We start from the raw sequence: 27,372 nt of genomic DNA, 5'->3' as shown, positions 1-27,372 counted from the left end.
CTAGGCGTATTGCCTCATCCAGTGCCTTGGCCAGGGGTGTTCCCTTTGGAGATGTTTGTGCTGCGGCAGACTCTCCGCACATCTTTATCAGGTACTATAACCTGGATTTGGACCCCTCTCTAGGGTCTCAGGTCCTGCAGGGACTTGATGGTCTGTTTCCAGTCTGCTCATGCTCTCACGGCCTCTGTCACAGTCATCGACCGATGCATGGCGACATGGGTATTAGTGTTCCCATAGCGTCAGCACTAATGCAGCATCGAGTTCCCTTGAAAAGGAACTACACCAGGTTACGTATGTAACCCGGTTCCCTGAGAAGGGAATGAGACACTGCATCGCTGGCCATGCCCCGGGCATCCTCTCACGCTTCCTTCAGTCAAATAGAAGCTGGAGTAGTGTGACGTAGATGCCCTTATATGGACTTGCTGGTGCATAATCACTCCGTCACGTGTCCTTCCTGAGATATTAAAATTGGCGTGTGTTCACACAGAGCTTCAGACAGAACTTCCTCACAGAAGCGTTCCCATAGCGTCAGCACTGACGCAGCGTGTTGTTCCCTTCTCAGTGTGACCGTATGAACAAGTTACGAGTGGTGATTGACGCTCATGACCACCAATCGGTATCGAGAAGGCACTATTTAGAGCGGATGGTTTTGAGCCTTGGATGCGTCACGTCCGAATCCTCCCCTTTTTCTGTTACTATAGCGATTTCAGGTATGTGCTGTTAGCATGTAGCATTGGCTAATTAACTTTTATTTATCTTTACTCGTTGCGCTAATGGCTCGTTTATTGCACTCTTAGCCTGTCTTTTCATCATTGTGTGTGTCCCTGTCGGATGCTGTTCGGATCTGTTTACTGCCCACCTTTCAGGTATGAGGAAGTTGCATTACAATGTCTAGCTTCAAAACGGGTTGGGTGGCGTGAGTAATGTGCAGTCCTTGTACTTTGGTTTAACAGCAGGTTGTTTAAGGGCTGCGTATCCTGACCGGTGTATTGATCCTCATGAACTCATCTATCCGCACTTGGTAAGTTTTGTTCGGTTTTGCTAAGGGAAATTTTGGCGTGTATTTGTGCAATTACTAGTAATTCTGTTTTGTACTATTTGTTATAGGATTCTCCCACTCTTTTCGTCCTGGGCAATTATCACTGCAGTTTGGTTTTTCCTCCACTGCACGCTGAGTGAATAACCTTGGCTTACAATCATTTAAAGGGACTTCTGCTGCTGCCATCTGGTTTCTGGGATAGTTTTAACTGACCGGTTTTGGTCTACTTTGGGGTTGACGATCGCGCATTTCTTGGGGCTGGCCTAAGAATGACGTTGTCGCTCCTTTGAGTCCTGTTTCCCTCAAACATTTTACAAAGTTTTCCGTTGTGTTGCATCGTGACTTCTATTTTGCTTTTCATTCATTTCTGTTTAGGAGATGTATTTATTTTGGTTTTGATTTCTGTCAGGAGCTGGGGGTCCCATGGGTGAAAGACCTTTTTGGTGGTGCTGCTATTTCAACGTGTGCCGTGCGACATTCTTGAAGTGTACGAGTATGTGCTCTGAGTTCACGGTGAGGTGTGTGTGGAAGTGTGCGGTTGGATAACTAGCCCTGGTGATCGCCTCGGTGGCTAACCCCAGCCCTGTACTTAATTATGATATTTGATTTTGTTTGTTTGGAAGTTGCATAAATTGGTTGTTTAATAGCTTTTTTTTGCTATTTGATCGTTGTTATTTGTGTACTTGTCTGTCACTGTACCGTCTCAGCAGTGAGGACATTAAATCCTTTTTTTTTGGTTGCTTTTGTAGTGTTGGTTTGAGTTGTTAGTAAATGGTCTCTAGGATTGAGCATATTTTTTAAGTGGGTTTTTATTTTTATTGCAAATATTTAATAAACGTTGTACTTTTTATACGATGCTCACATTTCTTGCCTACACTTATTCATAAGAGAATCGAACTTGTGTGTTCTGATAACAAACACTGGGGTTTACTTCTATTTCCTGGGTTTAACCCTCCCAGGTGGCGTCGTCGAATTGGTTACAAATAGATAAACTTGGGTTTGTCTGTGATAAGCTGTACGGCTCTCACTCGTACCTCCTAACACACCACACTGCTCCCGCCACATCAGGGAACCGGGTTACATATGTAATCTGGTGTAGAAATTCTACTCAGTGAAAGTGGTTTTAGTTTGTCACTTTGGTCATAACATGATTTGTTCAGTAACAAAGTGATTTTACACATACCATACACACTCTTCATGTTTGTGTGTATGTTTGTGATGTGGAACACAAAATACACAGATACACTGAAGCACAAGCTTTATATTTATTTTTATCTGATAAGAAAATTGTCAGCAGTCATTACGATCCATATTCTTACACGTTAAAGAAACAAGTGCTCAGAAATCCCAGATATAGAAACCATCAACATGTAAATATTCAAACATCCTGATAACAAACTCAGTTGTCTACACGTAAAAAACTACAAGTAAAAAAGGCAAACAAAAAAATTACAGAATTTGAATAATAAAAAAGAACAATGATGATTTTAACATCACTGTTTGCAGGTCTTGGTGTTCTAAACTTCCTGCATGGGTGTAAATGTGCTGAGTTTGTTATAGTTCTTTATTCTGAGAAAGAATTTTAAAAAACAATTAAATCTGCAAACCATCACACTGTAGTTTAAACATCAGGTAAATAGATTCCACATTAATTACCCACAAACCTGCTATTAATAAGAACAGTAAGTATAATAACATACTGCAGGTCATACTGTATAGAGACAGTGGAGTTACATTAAAATATGATAAAACACCTGGATTAAAAGAATGAATAATAATAATAATACAAAGAAACAAAAAAAATAATTGCAATATTATAAGAATATGAAGAAAAATCTTACTGACTTAATACACACATACAGAAACACTACAGTGACAAACCTTCATAGGTAGAGCAGATAAAGTTGAGTTTTTGGCTCTGAGGCAGGCTGATCCACTTCTGCTCTCCTCCAGACTGCACTGCTCCTGTTCTCTCCTCATCACTGCAGTCTTCAGACCCTGTCCCGTTACCTGGAGCCCAGTTCTGGTAGCAGATCATCTCTCCATTCACCCAGTACCAGAAGCCCAGAGCGCAGGTGTGACGCAGGCCGAGCCACACGTGTTCAGTGGAGGCGTTTTGAGTCACTTCCTTCACCCAGAGCTGCATCTCCTCAGAGCGAACTGAGACCAGGTCATGATGACGGTTCCTGCAGTATCTCAGAACTTCTTTCCAGGTCAGATTCTCCTTAATCAGGATCAGTTTATCTGAATATACCAGGGAATAACAATTGTACCAGAAATAAACAGTCCACCATGTTCACAGTCTACTATCTATACAGTATGAAGGTCTGCAGTCAGTGCTTTATATCAGAGGGACTTTAATTCTTTAAAATAAATACAACTAAAAAGTGTTGAGTGTAATGTAACTCACTCTCATGGCAGATGAACGGGAGTTTTTCTGTGCAGTCAACATCAGTCCAGTAACGTTGCTCAGACTCAGACACTGCAGCACAGATCAAACTTCCACTGGGTTTGTCAGATCTCCAGTATCTGAATGTGGAGTTACTCTGATCTGACCAATACCAGGAGTCATTAAACAGACCGATCCAAACACCTGAATCGTCTGAAACTTTAATCACACTCCAGATCTCTTCATTCTCAGTTTGGTTCCTCACACTGACCAGGTCGGTGTATTTCTCTCTGCAGTAGGTCTGAGCATCGTACCAGCTCTTTTTATCACTAATATATACATATTTATTAGTGATTGTGTTTTTTTCTGAAATAAATAAATACATAAATAAATGACAATGAGTAGCTCATTTATGATTTCATTAGATTTTTGCATCTTATGTCAATAAAAGAACTTTAACAAAAAAGTGAAACAGAACAAAAATCAAGAAAAATAACTAATACAAATTGATCCTTCATTTTACATTTAGATTATCATTACTGTAACATTATTTAATTCATTTACTTTTATTAACATCTCTTACCTTCATAACATACAAAAGGTTTCAACGTTTCACATTGGTCATCATTCCATAATTTTCTCGTATTACACGCCACACAGTACTCTTTTTCTCCAGCATTATTTGGTTCTATGCCATCCCAGTTTGTGTAAGTGACTCCGTCTCTGTAGAAAGTTTGGTCTTCCAGAGACCACAGCCATCTCCCAGGTCCTGCTCTCTGTAGACCAATCCAAGCTTTCTTTGCATTTTTCTTCATCAGTGTGTGATTCAGCTTCTTCATCTCTCCCATGTTGCTGATGGTTGCCAGATCAGTGAAATTCAATCTGCAGTAAGTCTGAGCTTCAGTCCAGGTTTTATTCTCATTCACAAAGTGATAGCGATGAGGAATATATGCTCCTGTACCACATACTTCTGTGAAAAAAATAAATAAACACACAAATTAAATTATCATCACAAACTTATATCATTGGATCAAAATATGGATCATGACAAGGCAAAATCATGACATTCTTTAACAGCTTTTTGAACAATTATCAATAATTTTTTTTCTTAAGAGCTGAAATTAAATGATCACACTGTCTGTAAACACAAATACACACAACTTATAGTGCACACAACACTTACCTGAGAAGACCAGGATAACAAAACACCATTCATGACTCATGTCTGTAAATAAAAGTAAATAAATAAATAAATAAACAATTGAGTAAGTAAATAAAGATTATTTAAATTTAGATATGATATTGGTTTGTCATTATTACTTATGAAAGAAATAAACATCATGTTTGTTGTCTCAAGCTTCATATCTGACCCATCGCTCGTGCTTTCATGACAGAAACAACTTCCTGTTTTGTGGCAGGATCCCAGATCCCATTTATTAAACATTACAGTTTACATTACAGTTAAAGGTGATAGGCTCAGTGTTTTGTGAACACTGGAGCAGCAGTAACAAATGCCATTTATGTCACAAAGCGGCATGATGCTGAAAAGGGGTGTGGTGTAAATGATTACATCATCACAAGGATACTGGATATTGTGGTACATCGTCTAGTCATATGAACTCGTCTCCTTCCCTGCAGCACACTGACCTTTACCTTGTGACACCTTTACATTTCATTTACTTTTTTGAGTGATAAAAATATCTGTTTCTCTTTAACAAAATCTATCTTGATTTTTTCATGATGCTGTCAAAACGTCAGAAATGCTGCAAAAAATTGCCCATATGTTATTCTGAATATCAGCAGACAACAACACACACAGTCACATGGTAAAAGGTTCAGATATCAGGATAATGTAGTGATCACAAGGGAAGAATCTGTCAAGCCCTAGTTTAGAGTTAATTTAACTCCTAGTCTAGAGATAAACAATAACCTATAAACTATGGTGGAGAATCACCCAAGTTTCTCCTCCCCATCTTACACCTTTCTGCTAAATCTACACTCTAAACCCAGATTTTATGTTAATGAAACATTTTAAGTGGTCATTACTTATTCTTTGTCGTTTTTTAAAAAAAAACCTTGTCCCTACTAATTCAAATTAGTTGTTGGCGCTATTCAGATGAAATATTGAGTGCAATGATCATGTTAAGCAGAGACAACTTGGTATGTTACACTTCTGTAAGGGAGGGGAGGGGGTGGGAAGGGATGGGAATGGAAGGGCTGGGCCTGAAACAGGTCAATGTGACAATGCGCTGTCTGGTCCTCAGTGTGCAAACCGTGGATTTTTTAAAGCACTTTAAAACGGTTACTGTAAATAGTCTAATATATAGAAATCTTTCTGACAGTAAATGATTACCCTAAAACCCATGTTAGTTAAATGTTAATAAGTTAACTTAGTGTAAATGTGACGATTGATGCTAGGTTTTTTTCCTCATTTTCTGTCCGTTCACAGTAACGTGAGCTATTTCTGTCAGGTCAGATTTAATAACATTAGCCAGTGTTATATGTTCCCAAAGTTTGCATTTCACTGGCATAAGTTTTTTTTTTCGTTGGTTAATATAAGCGTGTGTAAGTTATGCATGTACGTTACACGTGCTTGTTGCTAACGCTAGCATATGTCTCAGGTGTATTAGAACTTAATACACAACTTAAACTGTTTAAAAGATGTAGTCATTAGCAGATGTTCATTAACGTTTTACAGTGAAAGTGATTTGCTAATCTAAATGTTTTCTTATGCTTTGTTTTCACAGGTTCTTTTAAAGATGCAGTGGAAGTGGAAGTGGAAGTTTTGTGAAGTCATACAGTATGTGACAAAGGATGTTACCTATTTAAACATTATAGTTAATTACCATCAGGGCTAAGCTAGCTTCAGAAGCCATGCCTGTTTTTTTTTGTTCTCAGGATGCACAGTGTGAATCTTTGGACAGATTCTTGTTCTGATTGTCCAGTCACTGCTGTAAGTGCTCTTAACATTTACCAGTCTTATGTGCTTATAGTGTACTGTATGTTAAAACTGCATATTGTTGCTCTATTGATATGAGTTAACAGTTATCAACTCAAAAGTTGTCACCAGTGCGTCAGGAGTGTGTGTATGTGCTCTTTTCCCTTTATTTTTATCCAGTTTAATGCTTTATTGTTGAATACTGTATTTTCCTCTAAACACTGTATTGTTAACATTGTGAACTTGAGTACATTCCAGTGTTACCCGTTTTTGGTCAACAATAACAAAAAATGAAATGGTGTTATTGTTTAATATTAAATTAATATATCAAATCTCATTTAAGCAGTATAATTTAAATTATAAGACATTAATAGTTATTTTATAAAACATATGCTCAAAAACATTAGCAATGTGAACTAATGAATTTCAGTAAAGTCTACTAATGTAAACTTGATTTGTCTATCGTATGACGAGATTCTATGTTCAAACAACTTAACTTGTTCAGTTTTATCTGTGTAAAAATGTTCATGTTTCCATGAAAATCTCTAGTAATGTCAAATAATTTGGGTTAAGAGTGTACAGTTTGTCCAAATAAAAGCTCCTATTTATGACAATAAAAATCAGAGAGAGAGAAACAAGGCAACTGAAATCTTGTGAAAAGATATTCTAACAACATTTCACTATAAAAGTATAAAGTATATAATAAACTCAGCTACAAACATGTAAACAGGTACAATATTCATACCTGGAATGTTTCACATGGACTTTAGTGGTGTAGCGAATAGTAGAAAAGCTCCCAGGTCGTGTGTTGTGAGTTTGTTAATGTTTCCTTCTGTTCTTCTTCTTCTCACCTTCTGCTTCTGACCTGCACAGACATCACATTATATCCCTGTCCTCTTTCATCTACCCCTCCCACCCTTTTGCCTTAGGGGCTTCAGTTTATTCTCAGGAACAACAACCCAGCTGCCTGTGCTTGGAAAACAGGAAGCATCAACTACTCTGCATGAGGATACTGACATATAATAACAAACTAATAAATGTCCAGAGACGACCACTAAGTTTTTACATTTTTACATTATTTTTATTTGTCCATTGAATGTTATTAAAGTGATTTTGTCAGAATGATGATTATAATGATGACATCACTGTGTATGTGTTTTGTCTTCCTCCTATATTTCCTCTTAGCTCATTTTCATACTGGCCTTGAACTAGATGTTATCTCAGGATCAGCTGTGTTACAGGTTCAGACCTGTGAGTTTCTGAGGTTCAAACAACAACAGGAAGTTCGCTGTGTTTTGCATTTTGGGTCGAGTGAAGGGTTTATTTGAATGAAGCGCAGCTAGCTTTGTGTGTTTGTGTGTGTGTGTGTATGTATGTGAGTGTGTTTGTGTGTGTGTTTAGAAACAGGAGGCTTTGTAAACATATATTTGCAGAAAATCCACAGCTGGTCCAAAATAACACGATGCAGCATCTTTGGTTTATTCAGTTTGTCATACTGGGGGCACGGTGGCCAACATATTCATGGTGTTATCAAGCAAAACGGGGCTGGTGTAGCTGGTTAACCAGGATGATCTTGCTGGAATGAGCTTTATGAGAACAAGCTTTATTTTTGCTTGAGTATGTTTCTATGTAACACATTAATATAATATTAAATCACAATTTATTGGAATATATTTAATTATAAGTGTGTTATTTCTTTTGTTCCCTCTTTCAAATGAAGAACTAAAATAACAAAACTCAAAAAAGCTTTGAATAACAAAAAATAAATACATTTAAATATCGTTCGTTAGGGATTAAACATTTTTTTTGTCTCCACAAATTAAATATAGTAATACCAACAAACACGGTGGCTTAGTGGTTAGCACGTTCGCCTCACACCTCCTGGGTTGGGGGTTCGATTCCCGCCTCTGCCTTGTGTGTGTGGAGTTTGCATGTTCTCCCCGTGCTTCGGGGGTTTCCTTCGGGTACTCCGTTTTTTCCCCTGGTCAAAAGACATGCATGGTAGGTTGATTGATTGGCATCTCTGGAAAATTGTCCATAGTGTGTGATTGTGTGATTGAATGAGAGTGTGTGTGCCCTGTGATGGGTTGAGACTCTGTCCAGGGTGTATCCTGCTTTGATGACACCTGAGATAGGCACAGGCTCCCCTTGGATAGTTCGGATAATGAGTTAGAAAATGAATGAATGAATGAATGAATGTTTGTCATAGTAACACAGTGTGGTGCAGAGCTACACTACCCATCAACCCCTGAACATCACATGATCTTTTCCATACATTCACTCCTCACTCTCACTTCCTTCCTATTTCTCCTTAATTAGCACTACTTAGGTTCCAGTTTCCAAGCGTGACTGACTGACCTTCATAGGTAGAGCAGTGAAGTTGCAGGCTGATCCACTTCTGCTCTCCTCCAGACTGCACTGCTCCGCTTCTCTCCTCGCTGGTCATGATGATGGTTCCTGCAGTATCTCAGAGGGTCTTTCCAGGTCAGATGCTTCATCAGGATCAGTGTATCTGGTAACACAAGTAGATAATTAGTGGATGAACAGATTCACCACATGGACAGGAAAGTAAATAGAAAGAAGTTAAATAAATGATGATTAATTGTAATCCACTATATTCACTATTGTTCTCTGAGTACATTCTCAGTTTGTTTCCTCACACTGATCAGGTCGGTGTGTTTCTCTCTGCAGTAGATCTGAGCTTCATATCAGCTTATGTGTCTAAAAACAAGACATGCAACAGTGACTATCTTAACGTATATAAACTTCTGCTTGTAATGAGCATCTTTAGTAATTGATTAACTTAAAAGTAAATATGATTATAATAAGTGTTAATTAATGTTGTATAATGTGTCTAGATTAATACTCCACCTCTGTGTACTTTTGGACATTTCTGTTGTAGCAACTCACACTGCGAGGGAAACACACAGAGACACTGAAGCAGAGATCTTTTTAGTTTTATTTACAAAATTGCAGTTAAAAAAAAGAAGTCTTTGTAAGAGTGGAGGAAATAGTAAAAAAAGTAAAAGTGAACCCAGGATGCTGGCATGTCACAGTGCGATCTGGGAGCGATGCTAGTATTTTTTGTTTGTGGTGTAATACATTGGGTCTCATTATTTTCTTTTAATTATTTTGAAACTTACGGAAAAATTCATTAGATTAGATTCAACTTTATTGTCATTACACATGTACAAGTACAAGGCATTGAAATGCAGACACCCCGGTGTCACCTCAGGGCTTGTTCGGCGACACAGTGAGTACCGTCGTCGACAGGCACCAGGAGGTAAAATGCCAGTCGGTGGCATTCAGGGAGTTTCTCCCTCGTCGCGGTGAGCAGCCTGGGTCATCTTCCAGCCGCACCAACCCCCTCCTAGCTCACTCAGAAGCAGTAAAGCGGGTTAGTGTGGCTGCCCGTGCCCCCCATCTAAGACAAGGGAGGCCAGTTCGTGTACGTGGGCCCAGACTCAATGCCTGAGGGCTGGGGTTCCTAGGAGCGTCCCATTCAGGAAGGCACCCCCTTCAGCCTCTTTCATTCTGCCAGAGCACAGGAAGTTCCTCAAGTTCACTTTTGGGGGTGAAGTGTACTAGTATTGTGTTTTTCCTTTTGGTCTTAGCCCTTTCACCATGCACATTTACAAAGTGCATGGACGCTGCCCTGGCAGCGTTGGGTCTCCAGGGCATCAGTTTACTGAATTACCTGGACGACTGGCTCATTCTGGCCCAGTCAAAGGCTATGGCGGCCAGTCATCGAGATGCTGTGCTTGCCCATATGAGGTATATAGGCCTCCAGTTGAACCCAGAAAAGTGTGAGCTTTCTCCTTCTCAGAGAACCACCTTTCTGGGGGTAGTTTGGGACTCCTCCATAATGCGGGCACATCTGTCTCCTACTCGGGTGGCTTCTATCTTGTCAGCATCGAAAGCTATTCGGCTAGGCTGAGGCCTCTCTGCCGCCGAGGCACAGAGGGTGCTTGGCCTCATGTCAGCAGCAGCCAAAATTATCCCTTTGGGTCTGCTTCACATGTTGCCATTCCAGCTCTGGCTCAGGGGTGCGGGCTTTCATCCTCACAGATATCCCCTCAGGGTTATAAGGGTTATGCGCCGTAGGCTTTTTACCCTTCTTATGTGGAAAAGACCCCGGTTCCTGGCCTTGGGTCCCTCTTTAGGGGTGTGTCACCATCGCAGGACTCTTTTGACGGATGCCTCACTTTCAGGCTGGGGAGCAGCCTTGGATGGCCATCCTGCCCAGGGTCTATGGGAGAGCCCCTATCTCTCATGGCACATAAACTGCCTGGAGATGAGCTCTGTGTTTCTAACATTAAAAACTTTCTTTCGCACCTCAGGGGCTGCCATGTCTTAGTACGGACAGACAGCACTGTGGTGGTTCCCTATATCAATCTTCAGGGCGGTCTGCGTTTGCGCCCCCTTTCAGGTTGGCACAGCAGATTCTGCTCTGGGCAGAGAACAGGTTCCTTTCTCTGAGAGTGATTTTCATTCCAGGGCATGTAAATCGGGAGGGAGACTTCCTGTCAAGGCCCGGGGAGTGACGTCTCCACTTCCACGTGGTGGAGCAAATTTGGCAGATTTTACGCCGGGCCGAACAGGATCTGTTCGCCTCTAAGGAATTGACCCACTGTCCGCTGTGTCCTTCCCTCTTTCCTATGGCCCCTTTGGGCCTGGATGCCTTGGTATGGATGTGGCCGAAGCGCCATCTGTACGCCTTCCCCTGGTAGCTCCACAAGCTACAAGTCTTAGCCAAAGTGCACCATGACCGGGTCAACCTTTTCCTAGTTGCCCCTTGTTGGCCCCCTCGAGTTGATTCATGGTCCTAGCCTCCCTCCTGAATGGCACTCCACTCCCGGTTCCCATCAGGGAGGATCTCCTCTCTCAGGTGCAGTGGGCATTCCTACACCCTGGCCCCGAGATGTGGAAGCTTCGTGTCTGGCCCCCGACGGGGACCAGTTTCTTGAGGCAGGTCTCTAATCTGAGGACCGGTCGGTACGGTGCTGGAGTTCCTGCAGTCTTGTTTTTCTCGGGGCCTGTCCCCATCTACGTTAAAGGTGTACGTGGCCACCATTGCTGCTAACCACAAACCTGTCCCCGGGGCCTCATTGGGTAGGCACCCTCTGGTCTCTCGCATTCTGTGTGGTGACAGGTAGCTGAGGCCTTCCTGCAGACCACGGCTTCCTTCCTGGGACCTCTCTTGGTCATGGAGGGGCTGCTGGAAGCCCCCTTGGAGCCCAAGGAGTCAGCCTCTGAGAAGTTTCTGACCCTTGGCTCTGCTTCTAGCCTTGGCCGCTCTCAAAAGAGTGAGGGATTTGCGAGCATTGTCAATCACTCCGTGCCTGCCTAGAATTTTGGTGTGCGGTCTTTCCTCGCCTCTTGGCATCAGGGCTTACTCCACTAAGAGTATTGCCTCGTCCAGTGCCATGGCCAGGGGTGTCCCCCTTTAAGATATTTGTGCTGTGGCAGGTTGGTCCTCTCCGCACACCTTTATCAGGTTCTATAACCTGTACTTGGACCCCACTCCTGAGTCACAGGGACTGCAGGGCCATTGATGGTCTGTTCCCAGTCTGCTCGTGCTCCATCACGGCCTCAGGCACAGTCATTGACCGGTTCGTGGTTTCGTGGGTATTTGTGTTCCCATAGCATCAGCGTGTCTGACCCCCGACGTGCTTCCTTCAGACAAATAGAAGCTGGAGTAATGTGACGTAGATGCCCTTATATGGACTTACTGGCACGTAATCACTTCGTCACATGTCCTTCCCGAGCCATTAAATTGGCGTGTTTGCACACAGAGATTCACAACTTCCTCACAGAAGCATTCCCATATCGTCAGATCTGACACAGCATCTCGTTCCCTTATCAGGAAACCGGGTTACATACATAAACTGGTGTAGTTTTATTTACAAAATTGCAGTGGAATAAAAAAGAAGAGAGTCTTTGTAAGAGTGAAGGAAATAGTAAAAAAGTAAAAGTGAACACAGGATGCTGGCGAGTCGCAGTGTGATCTGGGAGCGGTGTCTCTTCTTTACAGGAGAGACATACTTGTGTGTTAATACACGAGCTGAACGACTCCTTACCTCTTCTGGAGCGATCAGGGTGAATAGTTGCAGTCACTGCTCTGATTGGTTGCCACAGTTTTGTTGCGCTTTGGCCGCTCTTCCTCACAGCCATGTGCTCCTCTTCATCGACTCAAAGATGGTTACGATGTGTGTTTGTGAGTATATACAGTATTATAATGCCATACTGTGTGTGTTAACTAATTAGCACTCATAATAGTATTTTGTGTTGGTGGTGTAACACATTGGGTCTTAGGGAAAAAAATTTGTTCTAATATGTGGAACCTTGTGGGTTTAAACTTCAGGACAGGGTTAATGTTGAACTGTTGACTGAACCAGAGATTAATTTCCCTGATGGAGCATAACATAATGAACAAGACAAGAATACGGGAAATTCTACTCAGTGAAAGTGGTTTTAGTTTGTTACTGAACAGATCATGTTATGACCAAAGTGACAACTTTACACACACCATACACACTCTTCATGTTTGTGTGTGTTTGTGATGTGGAACACAAAACACAGATACACTGAAGCACAATCTTTATATTTATTTTTATCTGATAAGAAAATTGTCAGCAGTCATTACGATCCATATTCTTACACGTTAAGGAAATAAGTGCTCAGAAATCCCAGATATAGAAACCATCAACATGTAAATATTCAGACATCCTGATAACAAAATCAGCTGTCTACAAGTAAAAAAGGCAAAAAAAGATACAAAATTTTAATAATAAATGAATAATAATAATAATAATAATAATAATAATAATAATAATAATAAGAAGAAGAAGAAGAAGAAGAAGAAGAAGAAGAAGAAGAAGAAGAAGAAGAATAAGAATATAAAGAAAAATCTTACTGACTTAATACAGACATACAGAAACACTACAGAGACAAACCTTCATATAAAGTTGAGTGTTGCAGATGATGCAGGCTGATCCACTTCTGCTCACCTCCAGACTGCACTGCTCCTGTACTCTCCTCATTACATCAGTCTTCAGACTCTGTCCCATTACCTGGAGCCCAGTTCTGGTAGCAGATCATCTCTCCATTCACCCAGTACCAGAAGCCCAGAGCGCAGGTGTGACGCAGGCCGAGCCACACGTGTTCAGTGGAGGCGTTTTGAGTCACTTCCTTCACCCAGAGCTGCATCTCCTCAGAGCGAACTGAGACCAGGTCATGATGATGGTTCCTGCAGTATATCAGAGCTTCTTTCCAGGTCTTATTCTCCTTAATCAGGATCAGTTTATCTGAATATACCAGGGAATAACAATTATACCACAAATAAACATTCCAACATGTTCACAGTCTACAATCTGTACAGTATGAAGGTCTGCAGTCAGTGTTTTATATCAGAGGGACATTTTTTAAAATAAAATACAACTAAAAGTGTTGAGTGTAATGTAACTCACTCTCATGGCAGATGAACGGGAGTTTTTCTGTGCAGTTCACATCAGTCCAGTAACGTTGCTCAGACTCAGACACTGCAGAACAGATCAAACTTCCACTGGGTTTGTCAGAGCTCCAGTATCTGAATGTGGAGTTACTCTGATCTGACCAATTCCAGGAGTCATTAAACAGACCGATCCAAACATTTAGACTCTGTGAACCTTTAACCACACTCCAGATCTCGTCATTCTCAGTTTGGTTCCTCACACTGACCAGGTCGGTGTATTTCTCTCTGCAGTAGGTCTGAGCATCGTACCAGCTCTTTTTATCACTAATATATACATATTTATTAGTGTTTGTATTTTTTTCTAAAAATAAACAAACAAACAAAACAAACAAACAAACAAATAAATAAATAAATAAATGACTATGAATAGCTCATTCATGATTTCATCAGATTTTTGTATCTTATGTCAATAAAAGAACTTTAACAAAAAAGTGAAATAGAACTAAAATCAAGAAAAATAACTAATATAATTAGATCCTTCATTTTACGTTTAGATTTTCATTACTGTGACATTATTAAATTTATTTACTTTTTATTAACATCTCTTACCTTCATAACATACAAAAGGACACAAGTTTTCACATTTGTTATCATTCCATTGACTGCCCTTATAAAACTCCACACAGTACTCAACTCCATTATGATCGTCTGGCTGGTTTATATGCCAGTTTGTGTAATTGTCTGTGTCCCTATAGAAAGTTTGGTCTTCCAGAGACCACTGCCATCTCCCAGGTCCTGCTCTCTGTAGACCAATCCAAGCTTTCTTTCCATTTTCCTTCATCAGTGTGTGATTCAGCTTCTTCATCTCTCCCATGTTGCTGATGGTTGCCAGATCAGTGTATTTCTCTCTGCAGTAAGTCTGAGCTTCACTCCAGGTTTTATTCTCATTCACAAAGTGATAGCGATGAGGAATATATGTTCCTGTACCACACACTACTGTAAAAAACATATTAATGTAAAAAAAAAAAAGATTAATGATGCTGAATTAAAAAAAAATAAAAAATCCATAAACATGCATCTATATAGTCTTATAAATAAACACATAAATTAAATCATCATCACAAACTTACCATTGGATCAAAATATGTATCAAAGACAAAATCATGACACATTCTTTAATCCCTTTATGCCTCGCCCCCCCTTTTGCAGGTTTTTCGCCTACAGAGGACTTCCTCACAGCCATCTGCTCCTCTTCATCAACTCAAAGATGGTTACGATGTGTGTTTGTGAGTACCTCTTAAGGATCTCGCCCCCTATTGCAGGTTTTTCGCCTACATGACCTACCCAACAAAAAGTGGTACAGCTCCCACATACTTTGACACACAGGGGTTTCAGATTGATTCTAGGCCTTACTGGCACAAAGTTACAGGGGTTTGAATGCAGGTTTTCATGTCCGCCTGGGTTGTTTACCTGATAAACTGATTCATCTTATTTTTCTGGACCAAATAACAGGGACCAAATAACAACTGAGAGTCATAGCCACATGTCTTGGCTTTCACCAAAAAATATTTCAAGTCAAAAGACCCAAAAATGGCTTCAATAAAAATATTTTTCTACGGCCCTGGTTGTCTGGTGCAGCGTCTTGTTTACTATATAACTTTGAAATAAAAGGCTGCAGGCTCAGTCTGAAAAGCCATAAACAAGCCTAGACTATTTCTCTATCACTCTGGTGTGAAAACAGGCCTGTAACTTGACACCCTGAGCTGTGAGAGGGACAAAAGTTCAGGGATTACGCAAGAATTCTTCTGCGCATCCAGTTCACGCAGACACAGTCAAAGAATGTAAGGCATGTCGCATACCGTTGGAATCATCGTAAACAGCTTTATAGGTCCCAGCCCATTTCATTGCTATTGGAAGGAGTAATTGTCAGTCAAAGCGGGTTCCCAAAAATGAGGTCATGCCACCATTGGCTTCTCAGCCGTCTATCTCTGCCATACAAGCACCGATTGGCTCAAATGAGGGCTTATTTGATTCGTTAGGCCCTGTGCTATAAATATGACGTAGACTTTGAATTTTTGAATATCCCAATTAGGAGTTAGAGTGGCAAAACGAGATGATGGCGCACTTCTGTTTCCAGTTTTCAGAACACTAACGGAATATTTGTGGAGCGACCACAAATTTTTGGATTAAAAGGCTTACAGATTTCATTTCCTTGGACCTGTGTGGATTTTTGTGGATTATTTGTGTTGGAATATATTACCCAAGTGAAGAAAGAGATGCGTCTAAAGGTAAGGGAAAAACCGGTATAGCGTCACCTAGGTCAGTTTTGTCCGAAATTTTTTTTCTAATTCTAAATATTCTAACAACATTTCCCTATAAAAGTATTAAAGTATATAATAAACACAGCTACAAACATGTAAACAAGTACAATATTCATACCTGGAATGTTTCGCATGGACTTTAGTGGTGTAGCGAATAGTAGAAAAGTTCCCAGGTCGTGTGTTGTGAGTTTGTTAATGCTTCCTTCTGTTCTTCTTTTTCTCACCTTCTGCTTCTGACCTGCACAGACATCACATTATATCCCTGTCCTCTTTCATCTACCCCTCCCATCCTTTTGCCTTAGGGGCTTCATTTTATTATCAGGAACAACATCCCAGCTGCCTGTGCTTGGAAAACAGGAAGCATCAGCTACTCTGCATTAGGATACTGACCTTTAATAACAAACTAATAAATGTCCAGAGACGACCACTAAGCTTTTACATTTTTACATTATTTTTATTTGTCCATTGAATGTTATTAAAGTGATTTTGTCAGAATGATGATTATAATGATGACATCACTGTGTATGTGTTTTGTCCTTCTCCTATATTTCCTCTTAGCTCATTTTTATACTGGCCTTGAATTAGATATTATCTCAGGATCAGCTGTGTTACAGGTTCAGACCTGTGAGTTTCTGAGGATCAAACTTAGCTACTGGAAGTTCACTGTGCTTTGCATTTTGTGTCCTGTGAAGGGTTTATTTGAATGAAGCGCAGCTAGCTTTGTGTGTGTGTGTGTGTGTGTTTAGGAACAGGAGACTTTGTAAACATATATCTGCAGAAAGCCCACAGCTGGTCTGAGACAGTGGAAATATCACGATGCTGCATCTTTGGTCTTTTAATCTGTTTGTCATAGTAACACAATATGGCGCAGAGCTACACTACCCATCAACCCCTGTACATCACATGATCTTTCTATACATTCACTCATCACTCTCACTTCTTTCCTATTTCTCCTTAATTAGCACTACTTAGGTTCCAGTTTCCAAGCGTGACTGACTGACCTTCATAGGTAGAGCAGATGAAGTTGCAGGCTGATCCACTTCTGCTCTCCTCCAGACTGCACTGCTCCGCTTCTCTCCTCGCTTTCCAGGTCAGATGCTTTATCAGGATCAGTGTATCTGGTAACACAAGTAGAGAATTAGTGGATGAACAGATTCACCACATGGGCAGGAAAGTAAATAGAAAGAAGTCAAATAAATGATGATTAATTGCCCTGCTAAAAACAACAGCATTGCTTGTCACCAGCATAAGGTATGTTTTTCATGCTGGGACCAGCTTGGGATGGTGGTATGCTGGTCCAGCATTAGGTGCTGGTCGCTGGTGTGCTGGCTTGCCAGCCTGGGATGCTAGTGTGTTGGCCGACCAGCCTGGGATTCCGGTGTGCTGGCCGACCACCCTGGAACCCTGGTGTGCTGGTCGACCACCATGGGATGCTGGTGTGAAAGCCGACCACCTTGGGATGCTGGTGTGCTGGCCGACCAGCCTGGGATTCTGGTGTTCTGGCCGACCACCCTGAGACGCTGGTGTGCTGGCTGACCAGCCTGGGATTCTGGTGTGCAGGCCGACCAGCCTGGGACCCTGGTGTGCAGGCCGACCAGCCTGGGATGCTGGTGTGAAGGCCGACCACCTTGGGATGCTGGTGTGAAAGCCGACCAGCCTGGGATGCTGGTGTGCAGGCCGACCACCCTGGGATGCTGGTGTGCAGGCCGACCACCCTGGGATTCTGGTGTACTGGTCAAAATATGTTGTTTTTTGGATGCTAGTATAATCCAAGCAAGACCACAACAAAACCCATTTGTTGCATATCACATTTCTTGGTGCATATTCATAGTTAAATAAAGACCAAGACAATTTTCTAGAGAACTGCAATTCACTTTTTAATTCACAATAAAGAAAAACACATTCTGGATATTATTATATTTACACACATATATATATATATACACACACACACACCTTTAAGCATTTGTATTTGTTACCTGAAGAAGTCTTGCTTCCATCATAGCTACCCAATAAACATGAGTTTGGTCAAACACGTCATAGTTAAAGTCCTTAATTTCGCTAGTTGAAACAACTGCCGTGCAGCTGTCATCCAGGTACCTCACGTATGCAAACATTCTGATTCCCAGTGATCAGCAGATTCGTCGTTTAGAAGCAGAAGCTTTTTATTTACCCCATAACAAAATCCTAATTACTGTGATAAAAACATGATAATCTGGAACACATACACTTATACTAATTTCGATAAACACTGTAAGGTATATAATGTAGTCGATCCCACACTACGGACAATTTTCCAGAGATGCCAATCAATCAACCTACCATGCATGTCTTTGGACCTGGGGAGGAAACCGGAGTATCCGGAGGAAACCCCCGAGGCACTGGGAGAACATGCAAACTCCACACACACAAGGCAGAGGCGGGAATCGAACCCCCAACCCTGGAGGTGTGAGGCAAACGTGCTAACCACTAAGCCACCGTGTCCCCTTATTTGTTGGTATTACTATATTTAATTTGTGGAGACACTTTAATCCCTAACGAACGAAATTTAAATGTATTTATTTTTTGTTATTCAAAGCTTTTTTGAGTTTTGTTATTTTAGTTCTTTATTTGAAAGAGGGAACAAAAGAAATAACACACTTATAATTATTATATTCCAATATATTGTGTTTTAATCTTATATTAATGTGTTACATAGAAACATACTCAAGCAAAAATAAAGCTTGTTCCCATAAAGCTCATTCCAGCAAGATCATACTGGTTAACCAGCTACACCAGCCCCGTTTTGCTTGATAACACCATGAATATGTTGGCCACCCATCTGTACCAGCACTAAACCAACACCATACCAGCACTGACCAGCATTATACCAGCATTATACCAGCACTATACCAGCACGAATCAGTAAAAACCAGCCTGGACCAGCATGGAATTCATGCTGGATTATGCTGGATTTTTCAGCAGGGTGTAATTCACTATATTCACTATTGTTCTCTGAGTACATTCTCAGTTTGTTTCCTCACACTGATCAGGTCGGTGTGTTTCTCTCTGCAGTAGATCTGAGCTTCATACCAGCTTATGTGTCTAAAAACAAGACATGCAACAGTGACTATGTTAACGTATTTAAACCTCTGCTTGTAATGAACATCTTTAGTAATTGATTAACTTAAAAGTAAATATGATTATAATAAGTGTTAAGTAATGTTGTATAATGTGTCTAGATTAATACTCCACCTCTGTGTACTTTTGGACATTTCTGTTGTAGCGACTCACACTGTGAGGGAAACACACAGAGACACTGAAGCAGAGATCTTTTTAGTTTTTTTTAAATTGCAGTGCAAAAAAGAAGAGTCTTTGTAAGAGTGGAGGAAATAGTAAAAAAGTAAAAGTGAACAGAGGATGCTGGCGAGTCGCAGTGTGATCTGGGAGCGGTGTCTCTTCTTTACAGGAGAGACATACATGTGTGTTAATACACGAGCTGAACGACTCCTTACCTCTTCTGGAGCGATCAGGATGAATAGTTGCAGTCACCGCTCTGATTGGTTGCCACAGTTTTGTTGCACTTTGGCAGCTCTTCCTCACAGCCATGTGCTCCTCTTCATCAACTCAAAGATGGTTACGATGTGTGTTTGTGAGCATATCCTTCCTCTTGTGTTAGCTTTCTGTTACCATCTCTTATGTTAACGGGTCGGTTTTGACCCGTGTCTTAAAACAGTCATAAAATAGCCTCAAAACAATAATTTATCATCAGATTTGTTTCCTACCTTTTAGATACCATGTTAGGTTTCCTTATCCATAAAAAGATTGGTTTTAATATTTTTGGTGTGACCCTGGGCCTTTCTTTTGACAGCATACTTTTCGTTTTTATTTCCAAAAAATGGTAAAACTAACCTCAAGAGAATTACATAAATAAATGAAAGATTGTTATGTTTCCTGACTATTACTGATGAGTATTAGGACACATCTCTTAAATAAATTTGTTTTATATATTTTTTATATATTTTTAATTTTAATTTTATTAACTATTGTAACATCTATGGTGTTACGGGTCAATTTTGACCCATATATTTTTTTAAAAAAATAGAACATTAATACAAATACAAAATGAAAAGCAGAACAAGTAATGATACAAAATATAGATTTGCAAGGTCAAACACACAACAACCAATCAAGCAAATCAAACCAATAGAAATCTATTATATTATTACTACTAAATACAAAAAGGTCTTTGTGTGCAAAAACATGCATGAGTATGTGTGTGTTTTTAGATGCATGTGTGGTCATTCACTGGCATGTCTAGGTGGCAGTCAGCTTGTCCAGGTTGTCCACCTCTACAGTACATTGTTTTTATTATAGTCCAGGATTAATATGGGCTTTTTGTCACTTCGTGATGAGACAGCAGAATCTTTGTGAAAAGTGGACATAGTGTAAGTACAACACTCCGTTTTTTTTGGACAACATGAAACAACAGTGGTGGTGTCTCTAAAAGTGAATTTTGAAGAAAGAGGAGCCCTGTGCTTCACCTGCAAAATTTCAACGGGCAACTCAGGTTTATTCACTCTCTCACTCACTCATTTTCTACCGCTTACCCGACTACCTCGGGTCACGGGGAGCCTGTGCCTATTCCAGGCATCATCGAGCATCAAGGCAGGATACACCCTGGATGGAGTGCCAACCCATCACAGGGCACACACACACTACGGACAATTTTCAAGAGATGCCAGTCAACCTACCATGCATGTCTTTGGACCGGCGGAGGAAACCAGAGTACCCGGAGGAAACCCCCGAGGCACGGGGAGAACATGCAAACTCCACACACACAAGGCGGAGGCTGGAATCCAACCCCGACCCTGGAGGTGTGAGGCGAACGTGCTAACCACTAAGCCACCATGCCCCAACTCAGGTTTATTTTTATTTTTTTTTATTGTGCCCACCATGGTAAGTTTCCTTCTAAGAAGTTCTTGTCCAAGGTCATAGCTGGTAAAAAATTGTCACACGTGATATTGTGATCCCGCATTTTGTTTTTTTCTCAGTGATGCCACTCACAGGTATACCTGTGTAAATCTGTAGATTTTTAAGACATTTGCTGCCATGAAAATCAGGAGGTACTGAGCTTCAATATATGTTACTTCAGCACTGGCAACCACCTCATCAGACTCTTTAGATGTGTCTGTGTCTTCCGTTGATACTTTACATCATCTTCATCATCAGAAACATGCTTGTCCATATCACTATGCTGTTCTCTGTCCTCTGCCTCATTTTCAGCAAAGATATGATCCAGAGCTTGGCTTGCTGTAAATTGTCTTTTCATTTTCGCATGCTCCAAGATGGCGATGTGTACTCTGCAAGTCACTAACTCCAAACTGAATTGGTCTTATGCATGCCTTAGGTGTCTGGACGTATACGTCTTTGTTTGTTTCTTTTGTTTGTTCAGGGAAGGGGACAAACGGGCAAAGAGAGAAGCCCCTAACTAAAGCTCACAGGTTTGGAAGAGAAGCTGGCTGTCAGTGGGCTGTTGGCTGACAGTGTTAGTGAGCTGACAGTGTGTTTATGATTTCAGATTTGACCATATTTATAGTATTATAATATTATATTATAACTGGGTCAAAACTGACCCTAACTACACAAAGGTCATAATTTTCACACCAGAGCATTTTAAAATTTAGTAAAAAAAAAAATTTTTTTTAATTTTGTTTAAATTGAGGTTCCTGACAAAGTCAAAAATGCAATTAACAAATTTATGTTGTACTTTTAAGCATTTAAAACCTAAAAACGGGTCGGTGCCGACCCTAACACAAGACAAAGGATATACAGTATTATAATTCCATACTGTGTGTGTTAACTAATTAGCACCCATAATAGTATTTTGTGTTGGTGGTGTAACACATTGGGTCTCATTATTTCCTTTAATCACTTTGAAACTTAGGGAAACATTCTGTTCTAATATGTGGAACCTTATGGGTTTAAACTTCAGGACAGGGTTAATTTTGAACTGTTGACTGAACCAGAGTTGTGTATGAGATTAATTTCCCTCACGGAGCATAAAATAATGAACAAGACAAGAATACGGGTTCCCTTTTGAGGGAACTCGACGATGTGTCAGTGCTGACGCTATGGGAACGCTTCTGTGAGGAAGCTCTGTGTGAACACACACCAATTTTAATGGCTCGGGAAGGACACTTTTTACGTGCCAGCCAGTCCATATAAGGGCATCTATGTCACACTACTACAGCTTCTTTGTCTTCAGGAAGCGCTCTGTGTTTGTGTGTCGATTTTTTATCCTGTCTGTCTAGGGAGAGAAAAATATAAATTTTATGGAAAGTTAGGCGATGAAAAAATAATATGTAGCAAACTAAGCATTTTAAGAGATGCGTGCATCCGTGCCCCCGCTTTATCACTGGGGACGACACGCACTCTCTTTGCATTGTTTGTTTGGGAGAGAGCGCATGCCCGGTCGGCTCTCGAGGGATCCAGCTGCGTGCAATGTGAGGGATCCCTCTGCGTACTCTCCCATCCCACCTGGCTGTATTTTTCAGCATCGGCTGTGCCTCGTTGTTTGAGTCCCGCATCTGCCGTGACGGCTTTGATCACGGGGTTCGCAAGTTGAGTTTGCAAATATGGAGCAAGAGACTGTTTTTTCCCTTTCTCTTTCCCTCTCCCATAACTCTGTTCGCTTGGTTTCGGTTTCAGGAGCTCACCCTGTGAATTCTCCCAACCCGGAAGTGAGCATGCTGCTTTCTGCGTCGGGCTCTGAGGAGCTTGATGTGGGCCGGGAAGTGCTTCCCCCCTCTGAACAGCTGGCTGCATGCATTGTGAGGGATTCCCTTTGTGACTCAATTTAACTAATATTAAAGATGCAGATATGTCCTCTCTTCTGGATGCTCCGGTGTTACCTCCGGGCTTGTTCTGTAATGCAGTGATTACTGTCCTCAACAGGCACCAGGAGTTAAATGCCAGTCGGCTGCATTCAGGCTCCCCTACTGCCTGCCCCGCCTCCTCTGGTGTTTCCGGGAGCAGTGAGGTCTGTGCCTGCTTCTCTTCCTTGCACGGATCTCCCTGGGTTGGCACCTGCCAGCTTCAGGGCACCCTAGAGGTCTGTGCGAGGTTGACACCACTGTCAGACAGGCAGGCAGCATGCCAATGGATCCTGGATACCGTAGAAAAAGGCTACAGGAACCAGTTCTCCTCCCGTCCTCAGCGCTTTCATGGTGGGCTGCCTACGATTGTTGGCAGACACCAGGCGGTGTTCCTCCAAGAGGAACTTCTCTCACTCCTGAGGAAAGGGGCCATAGAGCATGTTTCCCTCCCCAGGTGGGACTCCAGCTTTACAGCCGATATTTCACTGTTCCAAAGAGGGACGGGGGGCTGCGTCCGATTTCAGACCTGTGGGCTTTAAACTGTACTTTGAAGACTTACAAGTTCAAGATGCTCATGCTCAAGGTTATTGTGTTCCAGATAAGGTCCAAAGACTGTTTTGTGACAATCGACCTTGAGGACACTTATTTTCACATAGGCATTCTGCCGGAGCACAGGAAGTTCCTCAGGTTCACTTTTGGGGCGAAGTGTACCGGTATTGTGTTCTTCCTTTTGGCCTAGCCCCTTCACCATGCACATTTACAAAGTGCATAGACACTGCCCTACCACCATTGTGTCACGAGGGCATCCATGTACTGTATTACCTGGATGACTGGCTCATTCTGGCCCAGTTGAAGGGTATGGTGGCCAGTCATCGAGATGCTGTGCATGCCTATATGAGGTCTCTAGACCCAGAAAAGTATGTGCTTTCTCCTTTTTAGAGAACCACCTTTCTGGGGCTAATTTGGGACCCCACCATGATGCGGGCACATCTGTCTCCCGCTCCGGTGGCTTCCATCTTGTCAGCAGTGAAAGCTATTCGGCTAGGCTGGGGCCTCTCTGTTACCGAGGCCATTCCAGCTCTGGCTCAGGGGTGCGGGCTTTCATCCTCTCAGACATCCCTTCAGGGTTATAAGGGTTACGTGCTGTGGGCTTCGTACCCTTCTTATGTGGTAAGAACCCGGTTTCTGGCCTTGGTTCCCACTCTAGGGGCATGTCACCGTTGCAGGACTCTTTCGACAGACGCCTCTCTTTCCACCACCGCAGTGCTGTCTGTCCATACTAAGACTTGGCAGCTTCTGAGGTGTGGAAGAAACACAGGCCTCATCTCTAGGCAGTTTATGTGCCACGAGAGATAAGGGCCCTCCCATGGACCCTTATCTCTCGTGGCACATAAACTGCCTAGAGATGAGGCCTGTGTTTCTTCCACACCTCAGAAGCTGCCAAGTCTTAGTATGGACAGACAGCACTGCGGTGGTTCCCCATATCAATCACCAGGGTGGTCTGCAATTGTGCCCCCATTTCAGGTTGGCACAACAGATTCTGCTCTGGGCAGAGACCAGGTTCCTTTAGCTGAGAGCGATTTCCATCCCAAGGCATGTAAATAGGGAGGCAGACTTCCTGTCAAGGCAGGTGCTGAGGCCCAGGGAGTGACATCTCCACCCCACGTGGTAGAGCGGGTTTGGCATGCACGTGGCTGAGGCTCTGTCTGTATGCCTTACCCCAAGTAGCTCTGCTCCCACAAGTCCTAGCCAGAGTGCGCCATGACCGGGTCAACCCTCTCCTAGTTGCCCCTCATTGGCCCTCTCAAGTTGGTTCATGGTCCTAGCCTCCCTCCTAAACAGCACCCCATAGGAGGTTCCCATCAGGGAAGATGATCTCTCTCAGGTGCAGGGGGCAATCCTACACCCCCACCCCAAGAAGTGGAAGCTTTGGGTCTGGCCCCAGAGGGGGACTAGTTCCCAGAGGCAGGCCTCTCATATGAGGTGACCGAGACTCTACTGAATGCTAGGGCTCCCTGCACTAGGAAGCTATATGCTCTGAAGTGGAGATTTTTTTGCCTCTTGTGCAATGAGCACTGTCAGGATCCAGTTCACTGCCTGGTTGGTACAGTGCTGGAGTTCCTGCAGTCTTGTTTTTCTCTGTGCCTGTCCCCATCTACTTTAAAGGTGTATGTGGCTGCCATCACTGTGAACCAGAAACCTGTCCCTGGGGCCTTCTTGGGTAGAGAAGAGAAGGGAAGGAGACGCTGAGTCACTGGCCATGCCCCGGGCATCCTCTCGCACATCCTTCAGACAAGTAGAAGCTGAAGTAATGTGACGTAGATGCCATTATATGGACATACTTGCACGTAATCACTTCATCAGGTATCGTTCCCGAGCCAATAAATTTGCGTGTTTGCACACAGACCTCACAGAAGTGTTCCCATAGTGTCAGCCCTGATGCAATGTCAAGTTTCCTTCTCAATGTAGTTTTCATTCGTTCATTTTCTACCTCTTACCCGAACTTCTCGTTTAACGGGAAGCCTGTCCCTATCTCAGGCGTCATCGGGCATCAAGGCAAGATACACCCTGGACGGAGTGCAAATCCATCACAAGGAACACACACACTCTCATTCACTCACGCAATTACACACTACGGACAATTTTCCAGAGATGCCAATCGAACCCCAACCCTGGAGTTGTGAGTCAAACGTGCTAACCAGTAAGCCACTTTGCCCCCCCACCTGGTGTAGTTTTATTTCGAAAATTGCAGGGCAAAAAACATGAAGAGAGTCTTTGTAAGAGTGGAATAAATAGTAAAAAAAAGTAAAAGTGAACACAGGATGCTGGCGAGTTGCAGTGTGATCTGGGAGCAGTGTCTCTTCTTTACAGGAGAGACATACATGTGTGTTAATACACGAGCTGAACGACTCCTTACCTCTTCTGGAGCGATCAGGGTGAATAGTTGCAGTCACCGCTCTGACTGGTTGCCACAGTTTTGTTGTGCTTTGGCCGCTCTTCCTCACAGCAATGTGCTCCTCTTCATTGACTCAAAGATGATTACGATGTGTGTTTGTGAGTATATACAGTGTTATAATGCCATACTGTGTGTGTTAACTAATTAGCACTCATAATAGTATTTTGTGTTGGTGGTGTAACACATTGGGTCTCATTATTTTCTTGTAATTATTTTGAAACTTAGGAAAAAATCTGTTCTAATATGTGGAACCTTGTGGGTTTAAACTTCAGGACAGGGTTAATGTTGAACTGTTGACTGAACCAGAGTTGTGTATGAGATTAATTTCCCTCATGGAGCATAAAATAATGAACAATTTTTTACTTGTAGACAGCTGAGTTTGTTATCAGGATGTCTGAATATTTACATGTTGCTGGTTTCTATATCTGGGATTTCTGAGCACTTGTTTCTTGATTTTTGAATCTCATGTCAGTAAAAGAACTTTTATTAAAAAAAAAGTGACTAAACAAAAATCAATAAAAATAACTAATACAACATTACTGTAACATAAAATTTATTTACTTTTTATTAACATCTCTTACCTTCATAACATAGAAAAGGATACGGCGTTTCACATTTGTCATCATCCCAGTATTTACTGTAGTAATAATATGCCACACAGTACTTATTTCCCCCAGCATTATTTGGTTCATTAGGATGCTAGTGTGTGTAAGTGTCTGCGTCCCTATAGAAAGTTTGGTCGTCCAGAGACCACAGCCATCTCCAGTGTCCCGCTCTCTGTAGACCAATCCAAGCTTTCTTTGCATTTTCCTTCATCAGTGTGTGATTCAGCTTCTTCATCTCTCCCATGTTGCTGATGGTTGCCAGATCAGTGTATTTGACTTTGCAGTAAGTCTGAGCTTCACTCCAGGTTTTATTCTCATTCACAAAGTGATAGCGATGACGAATATCTGCTCCTGTACCACATACTACTGTGAAAAATAAATAAACACACAAATTAAATCATCATCACAATCTTATATCATTGGATCAAAATATGGATCAAACACAAAATCATGACACATTCTTTAACAGCTTTTTAAACAATTATCAATATATTTTTTTCTTAAGAGCTGAAATTTAATGATCACACTGTCTGTAAACACAAATACACACAATTTATAGTGCACACAACACTGACCTGAGAAGACCAGGATAACAAAACACCATTCATGACTCATGTCTGTAAATAAAAGTAAATACATAAATAAATAAATGAACAAGTGAGTAAGTAAATAAAGATGTTTAAATGTAGATATGATATTGGTTTGTCATTGTTACTTATTAAAGTAATTGCTACTTACATAAATGTGTGTGTTTCATATGGTAGCAAAGTGTGGTTTTTAAACAGAAGTGTATAATTTTTAGAAGAGTGTTTAA

At 41.7% G+C, this 27,372-nt stretch overlaps 1 protein-coding gene across 4 annotated transcripts; it reads right to left on the bottom strand.

Annotated features, from left to right (window-relative positions):
* Positions 1 to 2,303: 2,303 nt before the first annotated feature.
* On the bottom strand, positions 2,304 to 18,279 carry LOC113648993 (macrophage mannose receptor 1-like). 4 transcript variants are annotated; one of them, XM_047802724.1, is made up of 7 exons: positions 18,120 to 18,279; positions 17,142 to 17,258; positions 16,259 to 16,378; positions 4,612 to 4,653; positions 4,012 to 4,398; positions 3,450 to 3,794; positions 2,304 to 3,283 (listed from the first exon to the last, which is right to left on the bottom strand). In XM_047802724.1, the coding sequence occupies exons 3-7, from the start codon at positions 16,272 to 16,274 to the stop codon at positions 2,907 to 2,909; spliced, it is 1,167 nt and encodes a 388-aa protein (XP_047658680.1). In that variant the 5' UTR covers positions 16,275 to 16,378; positions 17,142 to 17,258; positions 18,120 to 18,279; the 3' UTR covers positions 2,304 to 2,906. The 4 variants fall into 4 exon arrangements, with proteins under 4 accessions (XP_047658680.1, XP_027012351.2, XP_047658681.1 ...); XM_027156550.2 differs by lacking the exons at positions 16,259 to 16,378; positions 17,142 to 17,258; positions 18,120 to 18,279 and adding an exon at positions 7,112 to 7,223; XM_047802725.1 differs by lacking the exons at positions 16,259 to 16,378; positions 17,142 to 17,258; positions 18,120 to 18,279 and adding an exon at positions 7,112 to 7,223 and having other exon boundaries at positions 4,012 to 4,395.
* Positions 18,280 to 27,372: the final 9,093 nt, after the last annotated feature.

The sequence above is a fragment of the Tachysurus fulvidraco genome, chromosome 18, assembly GCF_022655615.1.
Source record: "Tachysurus fulvidraco isolate hzauxx_2018 chromosome 18, HZAU_PFXX_2.0, whole genome shotgun sequence".
In the NCBI taxonomy this organism is placed as follows: Eukaryota; Metazoa; Chordata; class Actinopteri; order Siluriformes; family Bagridae; genus Tachysurus; species Tachysurus fulvidraco.
This window is presented reverse-complemented; position numbering and strand designations above follow the sequence as displayed.